This window comes from Thunnus thynnus, chromosome 5 (genome assembly GCF_963924715.1).
Source record: "Thunnus thynnus chromosome 5, fThuThy2.1, whole genome shotgun sequence".
Classification (NCBI taxonomy): Eukaryota; Metazoa; Chordata; class Actinopteri; order Scombriformes; family Scombridae; genus Thunnus; species Thunnus thynnus.
In genome coordinates, this window is record NC_089521.1 from 5,155,983 (window position 1) to 5,174,768 (window position 18,786).

Here is an 18,786-nt window from a genome sequence, read left to right on the forward strand (position 1 = left end):
GCTTTAATTTTCTAAAATTAAAAATGTAATAAAAACAAAAACAGGATTTTTAAGCCTCTTTCCACTTTTATTCGAATACAAATACAAATAATTTTGCTGCCTCAACAAATACAGATACAAATACAAATACTGAGCTTTCTGCACATCCCTAATGACTAGAGTAGGCATTATACAAAACACAGCAAAACTACTTAACCTACCATACCATACTATTAATATTGTTTTCTGTCAGAAATAAACATATAATACAGGGTAAGAAAAAATGTTACATATTGTAATCATTTTGTAACAAAGTAGTCAAGTTGTGAAGTGCTGTTCTGTGCAAACCTGCATCCTAGACAATTAAATACCACTAAATTGTTTTGGTAAATAGAGTTTGATGGAATTGTAATTGTTGCTGGGATTATGTTTTCCCTAACGAGGGAGGTGCAACGTATTTGAACAGTGCTGCACACAAGTCATAGGAAGGGTGGGTGGAGACCAGGGTTCCCATGTGTAGTTAGGTAGGCTAAGAACATTTTGTGACTTGGCAGATATGTTCATTAAAAATGTTTCCTAATTTTGTTATTAATAAATGTAATTCCGGTGGCATAACGATTCTCCCAAAGTGTATTTGTTGTTGCAAATTAGAAGTATATAAAGAGAATTTCTGTGATATAACTGCTAAACAAATAACCGACCCTTTTCATGCTAGACATTTTGACTTGTCAAAGTAGGAAAAGCACAGGTTATTAACATTATTAACATTTATGATGGCTGCATTGCATTTACTGTGGGTAAGCCCGTTCCAGTGCTCTGGTTTACTGGGACAATTAATGGAATGTTAATGTTAGTATTTACACCTGTGTTTTCCAGCTTTAACAAGTCAAAATGTCTACTGTGAAAAGCAGATTGATGGAAGCATAGGGAAATGCCAAGTCCCAGTTTATCCCTGCTATACACTGGATGTCTGACAACCTCACTATGACAACAAGAGGTCACTGTGCCCAGCTGTGGTTTGCATATAAACACAGCAGCAAGTAACTTTGCCTAATACAAGAAATACTGGTTTTATATTTTTGTTCTTGTAGTGGTTAAACAAACAGGATACATGTTTGTTACTGGGCTGTAGAGGTGTTGGTAGACATACTTTTGAACTTTGGACAGAGCCAGGCTAGCTGTTTCCCCCCCTGTCTTTATGCTTAACCTAGCTAAGCTAATCGCAGCTCCAGTTCCATATTTAACGCACAGACATTAAAGTGGTGTCAATCCTCTCAACTCACTCTCAGACAGAAAGTAAATAATCCTATTTCTAAAAAATGTTGAACTATTCTTTCAAGAAGATTGGCTTCATGGTCAAAAGAAGTTGGTGGGAGATGGGACATGGGTGTATGACAGTGTCACATTACTTCCTTTGCAACTGAAACAGGACAGTCTGTATTTCCGCAGGCTTGCTAGAGAAAATGTGAACATACAGGAAGTTGCTTTAAATTTTCGGACAAACAAACTTGTCTGATGTTTTCTAGCAATTAAGGACTTTGTCAGATTTAATCATTTCACACTGACCTAAGCAAATTTTGAATTATTTTATATCATTTCTAATGCTGCTAATCACTTTCTTTATCATATCACATAATAAACTTTCTGTTGAAGCTCGAGTTTATTGTCTCATGTAGTGTTCCATGTTGTATCGCCTATTGACAATGTAGGGCTTTTATTTAGGTTTATTTTATATAATATAGTCACCGCTTCCTGTCCAAAGATTTGTTTGCAGGTTGCTTTGTAAGACTCTTCCGTCAAAGTTGAACGCTGTCAGTGGAACATTACGAACACTCTGCCTGAGTAAAAGCATTGCACTGGGGCGTTATCAGCCCATTACGCCTGTCAAACTGGAGGCCTACATACTTGCCACCTCTGCCCCTCCACAAAGCTGCTGTATCTCCATCTGAGACGCTGAAGATGGAATAATTTCCCCTAACGAGACCAACCTCTGTAATCACTGATTACCACCTTCTACAACCCCCTGTAATCAGCCACCGCCATCTTATCACGAAAACCGTGTGTGTGTGTGTGTGTGTGTGTGTGTGTGTGTGTGTGTGTGTGTGTGTGTGTGTGTGTGTGTGTGTGTGTGTGTGTGTGTGTGTGCGTGCGTGCGTGCTGGAGGGGGAGGCTGTGCTGTGTACATGTGTGCAGATGCGTAGGTGGATGTTAATGAGGAGAGTTGTTGTTAACCTTAAGAAGATAGGGAAAGATACATGAGATCTGAAAGAAACACACACACACACCGGCTGAGTGACCCCGCTGGCTAGGTCAATTACTCCCACCAGATTAAATTTTTCTGATCTCATAAAAATCATGTCAGCCTTGGGTGATGTGTGTGAAAAATGTATACAATCAAAGTGTCATAGATGTGATGAGTTTTGGAGAGCTCATTACACAAAACCAGGCACATCAACAGAAGCGCTCGCTGACATTCGTTCCTCCTGCCTTGAACTCACATTCACAAACACACACAGATCTGTGAAGACAGACACACACGTTGACACACACACACACACTCACAGATGTTAACAATAATACACACTGTAGCTAATCACTAGGCTGTGTTGAGGAAGCCAGCGGAGAGAGACTGTGTATCTCCTCCTGGGTCAGTGATCTGTGTGAATTATACATCACAGCCTTTCTATCTCAGGTTTTGTAGCCAGGCCCAGGGGACACGCTCGATGGAGGGAGAGAGGGCATGGCAGACACATACGGGAAGGAGAGAGGGGAAGAAAATGAGGAGAGAGAGGAAGACAGGGGAAACTGTGGAGCAGTTTTTAAGATAATACAATTTCACAACACATTTTCTTCTTTTAGGATGCGCAAACAAACTCACATTGCCTTTTTGATTGGAACCAGCTGCTACTGATATTCTCAATACCACAGCTGGATTACCGACCGGGCAAAGTGGGAGACTGAACAAATGGGCCCTAAAAAGCTTCAGGCTTAATGTGTGTCGACTGGTTTGACGTAATTTATTGAACATTTGGGAAGATGATCCACTGAAATTCAATATCAACTGACAATGATAATACCTTATGAGGAGTCCCACTTTATTACCTGATCTTGAGGCCCTGCCATGCAGAGAATCCTGGTGCCAAAATCTAGTTTTAAGACCATTATTTCAGTTTTGTGCTAATATTCCTAAATTTCTTTCATCACATCACCACACAGAAAAACTGGGACCTGGCAGTCTTCCAGTATGGATAAATTGTACAAATTTGACAGTGAGTATGAGAAACCTGGTGGTTAGTAGGGCCCAGCAACAGTTTTTTTACCTCAGGGCCCCCTGCAGGTTAATCCGTACAAGCTCAGAACACTTTGTCCGCCATTGTTCAGTTATGATCCTCAGTTATTTGTTAGGGATTTTCCCATTTTGAAAGCTTTGCACAATTGGCCAAGCACTGTAGAAAGCAGATATGACTCTTGGGTTGTTTGTTACAAAAATTACCCAATGCAGAGCCCTCTTTTGTCAGCGTCTACAAAGAGCTTGTCACAGCTTCCAGGCTGTCCAACATCACTTCATTTGAAGTGAATATTCATTTTCCTTTAGAATATTCATGGAAGGCAATGTTAGTCTGTCTTAGTTTAGCATGCTAACACTTTAAACTAAGACGGTGACCTTGGTAAACATTATACCAGCTGATCCTCAGCATGTTAGCATTGTCATTGTGAGCATGTTAGCTTGCTGACATTAGCGTTTAGCTCAAAACACCGCTGTGCCTGAGTGCAACCTCACAGAGCTGAAAATTCATACAAGAATGAGGGGCTGTGGTGTTTATCAAACTAGTCGCAGATATAATTCAGTTTGTGCAAACCCATACTTAAATATATCACTACACTCACACACCTCTACCTCTACATATAGAGTAAAAACATATGGAATGGCACATTAAGGTGACACAGCATCATTATCCACACATTGTGTCCTGTCACAATCCTGCAACTTCCATTTGACTTTCTAACTGTAATCATGGTCTTTCTCTAACCTTAGCCAGGTGTTTTAGTTGCCTAAAGTGTAAGCATACCTTAAACATAGTTTATTTTCTACAGCTATGATCTTTCCCTAACCACCACCATAAAATAGTTTCCATCCAAAGATATTGTAGAATGTGAGAATTTTCACTGGATGAAAAAAAACAAAACTTGAGCGTTATCCAGGATTTTGCAGAATCGTCCAATATTGATGTTCTTGTCTGCTGATAGGGTTGCACACCCACATACGCAGACACACACACACACACACTGCTTTAAGGATGCAGCCCAAATAGGGCAAGAAGATTCACCCCTGCAAGATCAAATACTTGGATCAAGAACGTTGATCCAGCCATCAATCAAAAGGAGAACATGATTCACTGAGAGAGAGAATCAAGTGTGTATAATCCAATACATCATAACACACCAAATGTATCTGTTTGTGTGTGTGTGTGTTGGGTAATACTGCCAAGAGCTTTACTTTCAGCACAAAAACAAGCAATTTATCCAAGATGTTCTTCTACCCGATTCACCCTGATTCACCCTGATTCACCCTGATTCACCCTGATCCACCCTGATCCACCCTGATCCACCCTGATCCACCCTGATTCACCCTGATTCACCCTGATCCACCCTGATCCACCCTGATTCACCCTGATTCACCCTGATCCACCCTGATCCACCCTGATTCACCCTGATTCACCCTGATTCACCCTGATCCACCCTGATCCACCCTGATTCACCCTGATTCACCCTGATCCACCCCGATTCACCCCGATTCACAGCTTGACTCCATCATCTGTCATGCCTCTAATCAATTTTTCTTCTGAGTCTTAATAGTTTATAAAATAGCTATACAATTGCCTTTAGTGTTGCACTTAAGGGAAATAGTCATCTTAATGTGTTTGTTTCACTATGTTGTTTCAAATAGACGTTTTCTCTAACTCAGTAGAGAAAAGATTATAATCTGAGCATGCTCAGTATGCCGAATAAATGGGATTCTGTATCAAGAACCTATCAGCATCTCTCTATTTAATGACTAAGTCCCTATAATGGGCTCGTAATGCACTCATAATCTCCTCCATAAAAATGTCAGAATTCATCTTTATCATTTCTATTTATTCTGACATGTATTCCACTTTGGTAATTGAATCTCAGCATGATAGTCATTAGTGAGTCAGCAGTGCCTCTTTGGTAATATGGTGAATAGAAATGGGACCACAAGCCTAAATGCTATAATCATAGTAATTTCAGTTGGTTGTGTTAAGCATAGATGTGTGTTTCGCACTCTGAATCGATGCTCTTGAAAACTCCGGGTGCTGACAGGACCGTTCCACACACACACGAGCGTTGGTCTGTGTGTTTTGTATGTTCGAGCGCATGTGTGATTGTGTGCGGACGTGTGTGTGTGTGCACATGTGTGTAAAAGCCATCAACTGTGATAATGGAAGTCAATACAGCTTGTGTGATTGCGCGTCTCGTGGGATCGTTCATTCTTAGATTAGAGAGCGGCAGAGAATGGCTGACTGCACAGGAACCTTAATTGTCTCCCTGAATCACTGCGCTGTGACTTCTGACAGTAAAGCTGACGTGACTGACTGACTCCGCTCTCTGAAGTACATGTGTCGTCAATTACGGCCCGGCGTTGATAGTGACGTTTTCACATGTTATTCCGACAGTTCTTTGGCCTTTTAACATGTGTGAGAAGCAGAAAGCGTTGCAGATTTAGTATCTTGTGATCGCAGAACATGAAATATTAAAGTGGTACCCTTAAACTCAATTCCCTAAATGATAAAAAAGTTGTCGGGGATAAGATCATCAGAGATAAAGCTGCGGTCTTAACTGAGACTCTCTCTGCTCCTGACGGTTCACCGTGTTCATGCCATTAGCAGTGCAGCTCAGGAAAATCATTAAATGTATGTAAATTCTGTTTTTGGATAGATTTCCTTGCATTGTTTCACTGTAGCAGTGCTGACAATTTAAAATGATTGATTACCTGCGGATCAATAATCTTTGAGCCGAGCATTGTATGAGCTACAATACTTGGTTCTTCCATGTGAAGCATGGAGGATTGCTGCTGATAACTGACAAAGACTCTCAGGCTTTTTTTTTTTGCCATCATGTTGTGATTCATAGGAGAAAGTGAGTAACATTTCGTGTTTTACCTGCTGAATCTGAACTGAAACAATATACAGTACAGTACAGTAAAACCACTAAACAGCACTTTTATCCCCCCACGGGATGAGCTTTACGCTCAGACTAAAAGGTTTTTAGGGTTTACGTGTGGCCTGGCACAAACTCTCAGTGACTCTGAGCTGCAGAGAGAGGAGAGGGATGGATGGAAGGAGTTTGTAAAGCGACGGTGGAGAAGGAGTGGAGGATGGCTGCAGAGAGTGAAATGTAGTTCATTTTTACTTTTTTTTTTTTTTTACCTCCCTGCACACTACCTGTCCACCTTGAGAAGCCCTTGAACCATCAAACGGATGCAAGGAAGGAGTTCTGAAAGATTTGTGCTGGAAACTCTCATCAGAGGAGTGATGGGAAGGCTGCATTGCTGCTATGTGATGTGTGAAAGATATGATAATGGAAAAGAAGCTTTACGTTCCATGTGCTACAGACTTGGTTAAACATTTTGGCATGAAAACCTTTTTTCACACGCAAACCAGGTTTTGTAAATGACACGTATCTCTCTGTCTCCCCAGGTTTATGAGAGAGGAACCAATGTGGAGCAGTTTGTGACCCGTTTCCTGCTGAAGGAATCAGCCAATCAGATCCAGTCCCTCTTGAGCTCCGTGGAGAGTGCTGTGGACGCGATTGACGAACAGCACAGCCAATCAGGGTGAGCCAATGGTGGTATCGCTGCGCCAGGCCAGGCTGTTATGTGTGAAATTGGAAAATTGTGTGTGTGTGTGTGTGTGTGTGTGTGTGTGTGTGTGTTCATAACCATGCACATGTATCATGGCATTATGTGTAAAACTCAGATCGTCAGCGGTCCTAATGGAAACCAGGCAATGTTTCAAGCACAAATCTTCTCTGGTTAAAATGTCTGTCACTCACACACACACACACACACACACACACACACACACACACACACACACAAACAGCATCTCATCTCCTTTACCCCATTTCCATCACCCTCTATCTCTCCCTCTTCCTCCACATCCCCTGTGGATCCTTCCTTCCACCAATTCTCCATCCAAATTGTTTTTCTTTTTCTTTCTCCATTCTCTCTTTCTCTTTCCTTTCACCTCTCCACGCCTTTCTCTTTATCTAATTCTCTCTAGCTCCATCCCTCCTCCGTTTCTTTTTCACAGTCTCCTAACATAATATCTCTGCTTTGTCCTCTCTCTGTTTTTCAGTCACTTACCCGCCAAGGTGAGTCCACGGGTGTCGGAGAGGCGCCCGGACAGCGCTGTCCCTGACTACCCCCCTAACAACAGAGTCAGTGCCAGGGAGGCTGTCAGGACCATCAACACTGCCTCAGGTGACAAAAACACACACACACACACTGCAGCACCTCCTCTGAATTCACGGTTGGAGGCCATCTGTCGTGCGCTTGTATGATTAGCTTCATGTCCACAACGTTTAGTGAGAGGACATCGCTCCGGGTTAGCAGATATCAAACTCTTGACTGCCACTACACAGTTTATCACACACTCAAACACTTATCCCAGTGTGATTTATCCTCAATCAGCCACCTGCACAAGTCTGATGTAGCTGTCCTACAGCAGACAGGGCAGCGCAGATAAATAGATGGAAAAACGAGGGTTTAGAGAAGTTAAAGGGGGGAAGCATGCAGAGAGAGGAACGTAAAGCGAAAGGACAAGCAATGGAGGGAAAGTAGGGGGGGAAGCAAACAGAGAAGGTAAATGAAGGTAGATTTAAAGTGTTCAAATCAAACCTTTAAGTGTGTTTCTGAGTCCAGTCAGCATTTAAGACTTGAAATCTGCTGCGTAGTGCTATTCTATGGAGTGTGTGTGTGTGTGTGTGTGTGTGTGTTACAGCAGCTAAAACAGACTCAAATTGATCAGGGCTGTATATTCTCTTTGAGGACATACAGGGTGCCTCATTATTCTCTCTCTCTCTCTGTACATTTCTTCATCTCTCACTCTCTCCCCTCTGTTACAGTCTTCCTCTCTGTCTCTCTCTCTCTCTCCTCCTCCACCAGCTGGTACTTAACACTGCAGCACACGCTCGCCTTGACACTTTGCACCCACTTGAACAAATTGCTCGCTGAAGAAATGACACTTCAAAGGTTGTTGAGATATGGTATCACTTTATCGCAGCACAAACTTCACAGAAGAGGAGTTGAGCACAAAAATACAGAGAGAGGAAAGCTTCGGAGAGAGGAAAAGCCTTAAAGGGCAGAGCAAACCGCAATCAATCACTCCTCAGATGGGCTTATCGACAAGTGTCAGTTGAAGGTGTGCAGTCTCGTTGTTTCAGGGTCAGTGTGTCATTTTAACCCTGAACACTGACACAAATATTATAAATGTCTTAATTGTGCATCTGTGAAGTTGCCAACAGACATTTTAGCAGAGAGTATTGTAGGAGCCTTGTGTCCTGAATAATGAACATGAGCAGGCTGGATCTGCTCACAGGAGTGCAGCACTGCCTCACTACATGTGGTGCTACTTGATGCTTCATCATTATCACAAGTAAACAAGTGAGAGTGAACGGCACTCAGGAATCTCAATGATATTGTTAATGTTTTATTATTTCCTCAAATTAATTGAGCATTGCATGTTGTAGCATCATTTGTAAATTGTGTCTACTTTTCTAACAGTATAAACATTTAGATCAATTTTTCCACCCAGGCAGCTGTTAGTTTCCATTTATTTGAGAGAAAATCAATATGAGGGTACACAAAACTTCAAATGAGAAAGGCACTCCATCATAGTTAGCATTTTAGCTGCCTTTATTTATGTATTTATTCATTTATGTTGAGTGAGTTGCAGTATTGTTGCTAATGCAGCTGACAAAAGGGAGTGTTTGGAAAGTTGGTGGTGGTTTCATATATCTTCCAACATCAGCGGTTTGAGAGCTACTGTATGGACCAGAGACCTTTTCTCATTAGTCATTACTGCTTATTCTTTGCTTTAGGGTTGGAAGCATTCATTCAGTTGTGAAAATTATGCCAATTCACCTGCATTGATCTGTTAAAAGGAAATATTGCAGTGTATCGCACTAGCTTCAGCAATAATCAATATGAACTGCTTTGACTGTTGTTGCTAATACTTTTACTGGCACTGATGTAAAATCGATTTCATATTTCATATTCTATCCTCTCCTCCTTTACTACAAGGCCAAAATCATTAAATACACTTAAAATATGGGGAAATGATTTACTTTATTTCATCCCTTAATGATGTGCAAAATAAATCCAATCTTTAGATCTAGTCCTCCAAGTCCAAGTCATTTTATGGAACCAGTCTTCATTGTGTAGTATATAAAAAATCATATTTCAGTGTTTAGTAAAACAAATGAAAACGTTGTTTTTCTCCTTGTAGAATTAGAATAAAAATAGTGGCACACACATTATAATATATTTAATTATCAGTTGTACAGTTTTTCATGATCATTGAGGAATCAAATCATTATTAAAATATCTGTAATAATATAATAATAATATGAAGTAACCAGTGATTAAACGGATTTCACAGGTTTACATCCCTTCATAGAAAAACCCAAGCAAGACGTCTAAAAAATGATAAGTTATCAGTGGAAAAGCTGCTGTTACTGTTTCTTTGTGGTCACATCTGACTGACTTCTATGGAGTAAACCGGCACAAGCAATAGAGCTGTTGTCAAAGCCATTATTGATTCAGAGGCTGATCAGTAGAGCAGAGATTGATCTCGTGTGCTTTAATAAACAAAGTGTTCGACATGTGCCCTTACCCTCACACAGCGCCGACTCTAGAGGGAAACAACATTTCCTACAACTGTTGAGCCATGTGATGAACGATGTCGTGTGTGGTCATCTATAAAGCTCACTAATACAATACACATGTCATAAATCCCAAGGCCTAACGTGTGGGGCTTGACCCACTGAGCACAAACCTGACCATAAAACACAAATTAAGTTTATATAAATCAGTTTACATGACAGGAGTTTGTGATTTATGGCCTCACTGGTGCAGTTAAGTGAGATGAGCGTTGGCATAGTTTCTATAAGTCTTTGTGTTTCATGGGGGATGTGATGCTCAGAGATGTAGAGAATCTGACGTTGCTGTCAGACTGGATGGGACATGACAGTGATGACTTGTTATTCTCAAACAGCCCTGTGATTCAGACAGCACGCTGCCAAAGAACAGTTTACTCTTTATGCTGTACTTCTAAACACACATTCTCAAACATAATACACACTGTGCTACGACAAAAGATGAGAGAGGTTTCATTTTTACATGAGACATTGAACCGCATCGATATACTGCCTGCTGGTGTTGATGGGAATTCACAGAAATGCGAGACTATAAACACAGGGAATAGAGAGCATCACTGAATTTTAGTAGACATAAATGTTGTGTTGTGCACAAAAATGTGTTTGTAGCAGCTGGTACTCTACAGCTCATTCAGGGTACAGTATGTATATGGTTAAAGCATATAAATGGATGGTTAATACTATATATCAGCAGTTATTAGTGTAAAATAATCTTTTTGGATGTTGTTTCCTCTTTGTACTCAGTCGACCATGACAGTAAAGGACGTAACAGAACTGCATGGTGTATTTTAAACTACAGTGTTATAGGTGCATGTGCATCTTGGCCTGTTTAGCCTCCAGGATGCACTGAACAATATTGCATTTACAACATTATAACACAGAGATTAGAGTCCCTGTTGGTACCTCCTTGCTAAGAGTTTTTTTTCTGTTAAAATATTGATCAACCTGTCCTCTGGCAAGAATAAGATAAGAGATATTTTCTCTTAGGTTGAGTTATATTCCCTTTAAATGACTCACTCCAGGATATATGGCCTTTGACCCTGTCACAGACACACAAGTGTTATTAGAGATATGAGCATGAGATGACCCAGACCACTGACAGTGACATAGAGATCCAATAAAACAAAACCAAAGTGCTTCTGGGTAATAAAGAAGCCTCCAGTGAATACTGTAAATGACACAGTGGTAAAACACATGGTATTCTGTATTCAGATCCTCCTCCAAATACCAAGTACACATAATCATAAACCAAACCACTGTGGAAAGCTAATGAGGAAAAATGAAAACAAAAAATCCACTCCACTGTCTCTGTGACCTTAAGATCATCTGAGATAAGTAAAAGCTTTTGCTTTCAACCTGCGTAAAAAAGTTTTTTTTTTTTTTTTAATGATTAGAAAGCTCTCTGGTTAACCAGTGGAACATCCTAATTAATGGAGAGTCTCCACTAAAAGCAAAAACCTGCTGCACTTTGGTTTCTTTCATCTAATTTTCTCCATTTTTTTACTTCTTAGATTCCTCTCATTGAAAGTGAATTTTCACAGCACACTTTAAAGTGCATGTTGTATAGAATTATGCGGCTCTTAGTAAAGTATTAAAACAATTCAATGTGTTCAGTAAAAAAGAGTTTAACCAAAACAGTGCATGACACTAAGGAAGACTGTCTTCTTAATAAAGGCGTCCTATAAATACAGATATATATATATATATATGTATACAGATGATTCATCTGCCTCCACAAACATCCTTCCACCTTCTTTAATTAAAGACAGCACACTGTTTGTGCCGAGTGTTGGAAGTAATAATCAAGGCATGATTTCGTTAGGAAGAAATTATTGTTCGTTATTTAAATTTCATTCTAAGTGCTTTTTGCTGCATTCCCTGCACAAATATGTTATAATGACTGTTTGTTTGCACCACACTAGCTTTTCGTGTCCTGACAGGGTAAATATGAGTGACAATCAAAAGTTTTTGTATGACAGTATGCGTTGGTCTAGTCGTCAGCAATTGAAAAAGTCTCTGTAAGTTCCTCAGTTCTAGCGCTGCATAGAAGAGGTATCGATTCATGTCGACTGACTACAAAGATGACAGCTCAAAGTGACAGGATTTTTAGTTCTTCCCCCTTCAGAGTCCAAACATCTGTGACCTGTCAGGGGAGCATATCACAGGATATGTTTGAGCTTACAGCGTGTCAGAAAAGGCCACTGAGCTAGATATTACAGGCAGAGCCTGAAAATATATAGACTGTAACTGAGGATTACAAGTTATGGTGGTTTTGGCTCATTATTTTGGGTTTGCACTCAATCTGGCCACCTCATGTGCGTCATCTGGTAATATGTGGAAGGGCACACCAAAGCCTCAGAGTTGCCAAGTTCATCAGCAACACCGCTGGGTCTTGGTGAAGTTCGGTGCCTTGCTCCCAGGCGCCCAGCAAGCATGTGACAGATGGCAATGTTCGGGAGGTGGTCGAGTTCAACGTCAACCCAAATGAGCGCTAAAATGTCACTGGGCAGAAGGAAAAAAATCACACGAAAACAGCTTTGGACTCTGCTTTGGACTTGTGGCAGCTCTGGCTGACTATAGACGTCATCTGGTTTGATTTCATCTAATAAACAGCTATTCACCATCAGAGAGGCTGGAGAGTAGCTGTTGCTAGAGTTGAAAGCACTGCTTGATTGCAGCATTTCCCAGCTGGTTTAGGAAATTTGCTGCATTTCCAGTCATTGTACAGTCTCCATACTCTGATGAAGAACTTTAGTAATATTGAACCAAACCGCTGCAGTCTGGTTTATGTCTAGATAAAAGATAGAAATGTCATTTTTTCATTAAATCAGACTGCTAGGCTCACTGCACTGCTTTAGTTTACAGTCATGCCTTATAAATATATTTGCATGAAGGCAGGTCGAATGATATATAAATGAAGACATATGTATGATATTGTCAATCATTCACTATCTGTTTATACATTAGGTAAGGATGTTTTACAGGACAAGTTATAATTGTTGGCAAATAAGTTAATAAATACTTAAAATGACCTTTGTGTTTTATGTCAATTGAATTTCCTCTACGGGGGATCAAAGGTACATCTTATCTGATCTTCTTACAACTACATTATAGTGTGTTATAAACCATTTATTGTTTATACACTGCTTATAATTTTTTAATTTAAATGTTACCGCTAATAACACAGCAAGCAGAAATACTGTTTCTTATCTCGTGATTATAGGAAATACATGTAAAATGCATAAGCTCTTTCATTTTACAAAATTACCTACCACCAAATCGACTGAAATTTCCCCAAACCTAGTCACTGCTCACCCACCGGTAACATAAAACTCACTCACTCAATCTTCATTTGGAAAGTGAAAACAAAATTCGCTGTTCATTTTTGCTTTGATTCATCCTAATTTAAAAAAAAACAAGACAAAAAGGAGAAAGCAGTCTTTAACGCTCTTTAATCTTGTACTCTTTTAGTCTCATCTCTTGCTCTTCTCTCAGTTTCCCTCCCCCCCCCTCTCTTTTATACTTAAGGCTGTAAAGCAGCTCTGACAGTTGAGGACCTTGATGTCAGCTGTGCTTTGTATCGAGTCAGGACAAGTCGATTGATTAATGACTCCCAAATCCTCTCTCTTCTCTCTCCCCCTCTCCCTGTCCTGTTCTTTCTCCCACAGTGCCAAGCCTCCTCCAATATGTATGAATTACTCCTGCTGTCCTGAGTCATTTCCTCATTCTCCTCTCCTCTTATTGTTCTCTGCCAGTCATAGCTATATGCACATATATGAAGTCGCCTTGAAGTTTTGTTATCTCCCCCTTTTCATGTCATAATAGCATACGTAGGTGTGTGTGTGTGTGTGTGTGTTCTACCAATTAATATGAATTAATCAGAGTAGTTTCTCCAGAAAGATAGACAGAGAGGGCAGGGAAAGAGAAAAGACAAAGCAATAAGTGGGAGACGAGTGGGGTGAGAAACAAAGAGCGAGGAAAAGAGTGAGAGGGGGAAAAAGAATAAGAAAGCTAAAAATATCCTTTGAGTCGAGCAGCCGATGCTACAGTATAGTGTTGTTGTGCGTAACGCTCCAGTGCATCTCTCCGCTAAGTGCATCTGTCACTGTACTGAAGAGTTTTAATTGTAAATGAGCTGCTGTTTACCGTTCAGCGCTTTCTCAGGCACACACACACTGGCAGACAGAGTGTGTACATGTGCGTTTATAGAAGAATGTGGGTGTCCTCGCTTGCGGAAAATAAGGATGTGGATGGAGACATAATTGACTGTTCTCTAAGCCTCGTCCCCCCCTACTTACTGTTGCTACTCAAGTTCTTCTTGTACGGCACATGTGCAGTTTACTAAAAGAGGCTAAAGCTGCACGTTCCAGACAAAAAGTCAGCATCTTCACCATGTGATGATCCATCTAGAAGACATGGAAATAAAGAAACAGCATTATTCTTGTATTGCTGTGTAGAGCTAGTTAGTCCTAGTATTAAGTACGATAAGGAACTTTTTTTTCACTTTAAACTTTAAAAGAGAAAAGGCCTTTAGAATAAAGACTAACCAATGAGTTTGAGGATGTGTAACACTATCTCACATAACATCGTCTGGGGGTAAACTTCCCCAGGATCACAGGACAGAGCCGCTAACACTAGCCTAAACTCTGGTAGCATTCAAGACCTGCTTCTACAATAACAGCTAAGGATTCCTCAAGGATATTTAGTTTCTGTTTTTGTTTATTGAACCACTTTGTCTATTATTTTTCTTCCAACCGTGAAGTGATCTGTGTTCATTTATGAGGGGGGATAAGATTAATGAAAAGTGAAGTATTGCTGCGTGGTCTTTGTACATCTTTTTCCTCTTAAGTATGTATGACTGTGTGTATCTTTGTACATATTTTTAGACTTTAAAGTATATTATATAACAACTCTTGTGTTGTTTATCGCCACTTTCCCCTGTATCCCATGTACAGCAGAAGTCTTTAAGTACAAATGTGTATTATATGCATTTGTGTGTGCACGGACAGCTGTGCCTGACATGATGTGACTGTGATGGAGAAGAGAATGTAGCTGCCATATGTTCTCCAGTCTGCTGAGACAGATGTCTTTAGAAGAAGAAGACACAGTTAATGCCACTAAGATAATATATTGCACTCTTACTGTATCTGACACCATAAACAACTAGGTGGCCTTCCCTCCTCTCTTGCACTGACCTAGAAATAGCCACTGTGCATTATTATAGTACCAGGAGCATGAAATATCAAATGTTCCTAACCACTGGGAAGAGGCATTAACCATGACAGGACATCTACAGCCCTGATAAAGTTGGAGATGGTCTTTGAGTGGGTGGGAGTGGTTGAGTGGGCCAGTGTGAGGAGGGCAGAGGAAAGGTCCTTACTTTGGTAACCTCCAGTATTTTTATACCACTAAACCGCTTGACTTAATGATGCAAATAGAGTAGCAAGCCAATTATTCCATTTTGTGTGACAGAACCTAGATCCAGTTCAGCTTTTATATTTTGTATTTTAATCACAGGCTGTCTGGTGGCTCTTAACAGAAAAATAAAATTATCGGCTGTAGAGAAAGAGATGGTTTTACATTTCCAATAGATATCATTTTAAAGACTGCTGGTTAGTCCAGTATGACAGGAGAAACCATCGACAGAAACTTCCAAGTTCAACAAGGGTTTGATTGTAAGTAATCTGTGAAATTATTAGTATTATTAGTACCAAGAAGCAATGTTAGCAAACTTTTGGTCGTCTTGTTCTCTTCGTGTTGAGCTTTGTTTTCCATGTAGCTAGCTACACCTCTGTGTCTGGCCTTGAGTCCTGCTTGAACCTCACATTGTTTGGTTTTGGTTTTGAGGATTACATTGGAGAACACATCTGTATAATTTCTTCTGTGGCTCTGGAGGAGTTTTGTCAGGTCTGAGAAGATATCCCAATGATGTCATCAGCATTATCAGAAAGCCTGTGTTCCAAACTGCCATGTGGAGTTTTAAAGATATGGACATTTTCCCAAAGCAGGGAGGGTGTAACAGAACTTTATTGAGTTGCAATATGGGAAACTCATTGTTTTGGAATCAAACCATAATAGAGACTAAAAGTCAGGATATCTGCATATTTTTTATGTGTCTCTTGTGAATCTCTCAACCTCTTGGAAATACAATTAGTTGCCAGAGTAGCCTGCCTCTTTAATCAGTTGTATTCAGGATTGGTTGCTATGGTTGCTATAATGAACTATACTATAAAAACCTACATAACATTCAATGCCAACATTAGAAAACGTTTTTACAATGACTGCGGATGGAAACTATGGTATGGTTAATGATAGGGAACGACTGTGGTTACAATGAACATTAATTGCAGGTCTATGACAGGACACAAACTCTTCTGCATTAAAGTCAGATGTGGTATACAGTAAATATGCCCATCCACCACCCTGACCTCATTATTATTATTACTGCACATTCTGCCTCTCTACACAAAAGGCACCTTCTGCATTGGCATTGAATGTTGGCAGTGGGTGTAAATTGTGATCTGTACAACCGTCCTAGGACCGATACAAACCCACAATCCATTCCCAGGATGATTTATTTATTAGATGATTCTGCAAAACCACAAAGTTCAATCACTTCACAATTTTTTTAATATAAAAAGATACCCAATATTTTAAATGATCAACACATGGCACTTCTGTATGGTTAATGTATATATGTGAGGAAGAGCCAACATGTGATACAGTACATATGAACGTGATGTTTATTGTGACTGTTCTAAAGGTGCTTGGCTCTGCTGTTGAACTAAATAAGTTTAAAAATTCTGAAGAAAAATCATTTTATAACTAACTAGTGTGATGAAGTGATGGTATAAAATAATTTTTTAAAATTGGTTTAAATTACGCACAAAACAAACAGAACAAATATTTGAGAACTTTCCAGCCGATTTGAGAGATGGTGTAACAGCAGTGGACCTTTTTTCATGACTCATGTCAACACATCTAAATACTGGCTAACACAGAATGGAAAGTTAAATTAGGTGAATCTGAAATAACTCAAATCAGGTTTAATTGAGGGGAAAGTCAATAGAGACCCTCCCTCCCCTCCCCTCCCCTCACCCTGCTGTTATATTCGAAGGCTGTAATTCCACACACACTTCTATAATTGACCGGGATGCTTATTTTCTAAGTCCATCGAAAAGACCACTGGGCTTTTATCTCAAACTGTCTCCATGGTTACAGACTATGGTTTAGTTGATGAGTGTATATGTGTGTGTGTGTGTGTGTTTGGGGTGGAGGGAGGTAGCTCCTAATTGACTGGCTGTTAAAGCTTTTAATGAAGAGTGGGCAGTCAGTGCTCCAATTAGCTGTGGGGGAGCCATCAGGGGATGGAAAGAGGACGGCAGCTCAGGAAAGAGTGGAGGAGAGGGGGGAGGAAGAGGACTGAGAGGGAGGAGGAGAAGAGGAAGGAACTCTTGGAGAGGAGAGAAACATGGGGGCAAGAGGGTGAAAAGAGTGGCACTCATAAAAAGTGGGGTGAATGAGAGAGAAATAATGTTTTCTCAGTGTTCTTTCGTATTCTTCTAGTCGTGTTACAAACATACACGCAGCCATCATCAGCATACGCACTGAAGACCAAAGGGAATTATCCAGTTCCACACTGCACATTACACTATACAATAGTTAATCAACAGCAAATTATGAAGCATTGTAACATCAATACGCCGTTAATGCATTTAATTTGAGTATGGAATAATGAATTACCATAAACAGGTAATGGAAAAAGGAGAAGCTTGACGCTGCATTTATTTTGCATAAGCCACTGGGTCATATTCACCAAGAATTTGCAGGATTGGTTTAAGCACAAAACAGTAAGAAGACACATCTTCCAGCACAAATTAGATGTTGGAGGAAGTGCGGATGAAGGATAAAAGAATTTCTGACAGGTTAATGCTCTTCAGTCAACTAAAAAGCATCATGCAAACTGCAAAGAGAAAACAGACAGTAATTATCTTCCTTATCTGCAGGATGACACACGTCAGTGCCTTCCAAAACTGTTACAAATCACTGCTGCAAAAAAGTTTTTATGATCTTACATAGCTATAGTAAAAGTTTTGGTTTGTTTTTTTTCACAAAAACAACTTGGTTATTATAGTCACAATTAAAAGAAAGTAATATTTACTGTCTGGAGGAGACAGGAAAGCAGTCTGCCATGTGTCAAAGTCAGACATTGTGTTGTTTATTTTGGTGTCTGAAACAACATCACACTACTTCCTGCTTTGACAGATAAGACTCTCTAGTCTTCCCTCTCTCTTTGGCCACCAGAGGGTTTTGTTACTGCAATGTAAACATATTCAGTCATTTATCTTGAGAGGACAGTCTCGTGGAAGGAAGACACAGGTAGCTGCATCTTCATGACAATAACTAACAGGTTTTATGGGAAATGTGGCTTTAATTTTGAGAAACTTTTGCTGACATGCTAACTAGCCCTGACACACACCAGTCTCAGTTCATAATAATAATATTTTTTGTTTATATTGTTTTACAGAAGTACATTATTTATAATCATATGGTAATAATATCCTGTACTCATGTTTAAAATGGTACACATATCACCGATCTGTACCTCCAATTTCAATAGTTGCAAACAGGGCTTACTACAATAAACAGTGTCAGTCCTATCTTTTAACACACTTACATGGTGAGATCAGGTTATATTAATCCGTTATGTTTTTTAATTATTGATACTGATAATGGAGTTGCTTCTCTACCCCACTGGATATCTTTTTTGTTAAAATGTTAGTATTTTGTGAAATATTACTCTAATACCAAACCTAAATACAAAGAGCCAAGTGTGGTTGGATTTAT

At 39.9% G+C, this 18,786-nt stretch overlaps 1 protein-coding gene across 3 annotated transcripts in view; it reads left to right on the forward strand.

The window, feature by feature from the left end:
* necab2 (N-terminal EF-hand calcium binding protein 2) overlaps positions 1–18,786 on the forward strand; it is a 141,246-nt gene that overhangs the window by 61,874 nt on the left and 60,586 nt on the right. For all 3 annotated transcript variants that reach the window (XM_067588821.1, XM_067588819.1, XM_067588820.1), the window contains exons 6-7: positions 6,699–6,835; positions 7,359–7,483. In XM_067588821.1, the coding sequence (XP_067444922.1) occupies positions 6,699–6,835; positions 7,359–7,483 (262 nt within the window). The remainder of the gene's footprint in view (positions 1–6,698; positions 6,836–7,358; positions 7,484–18,786) is intronic.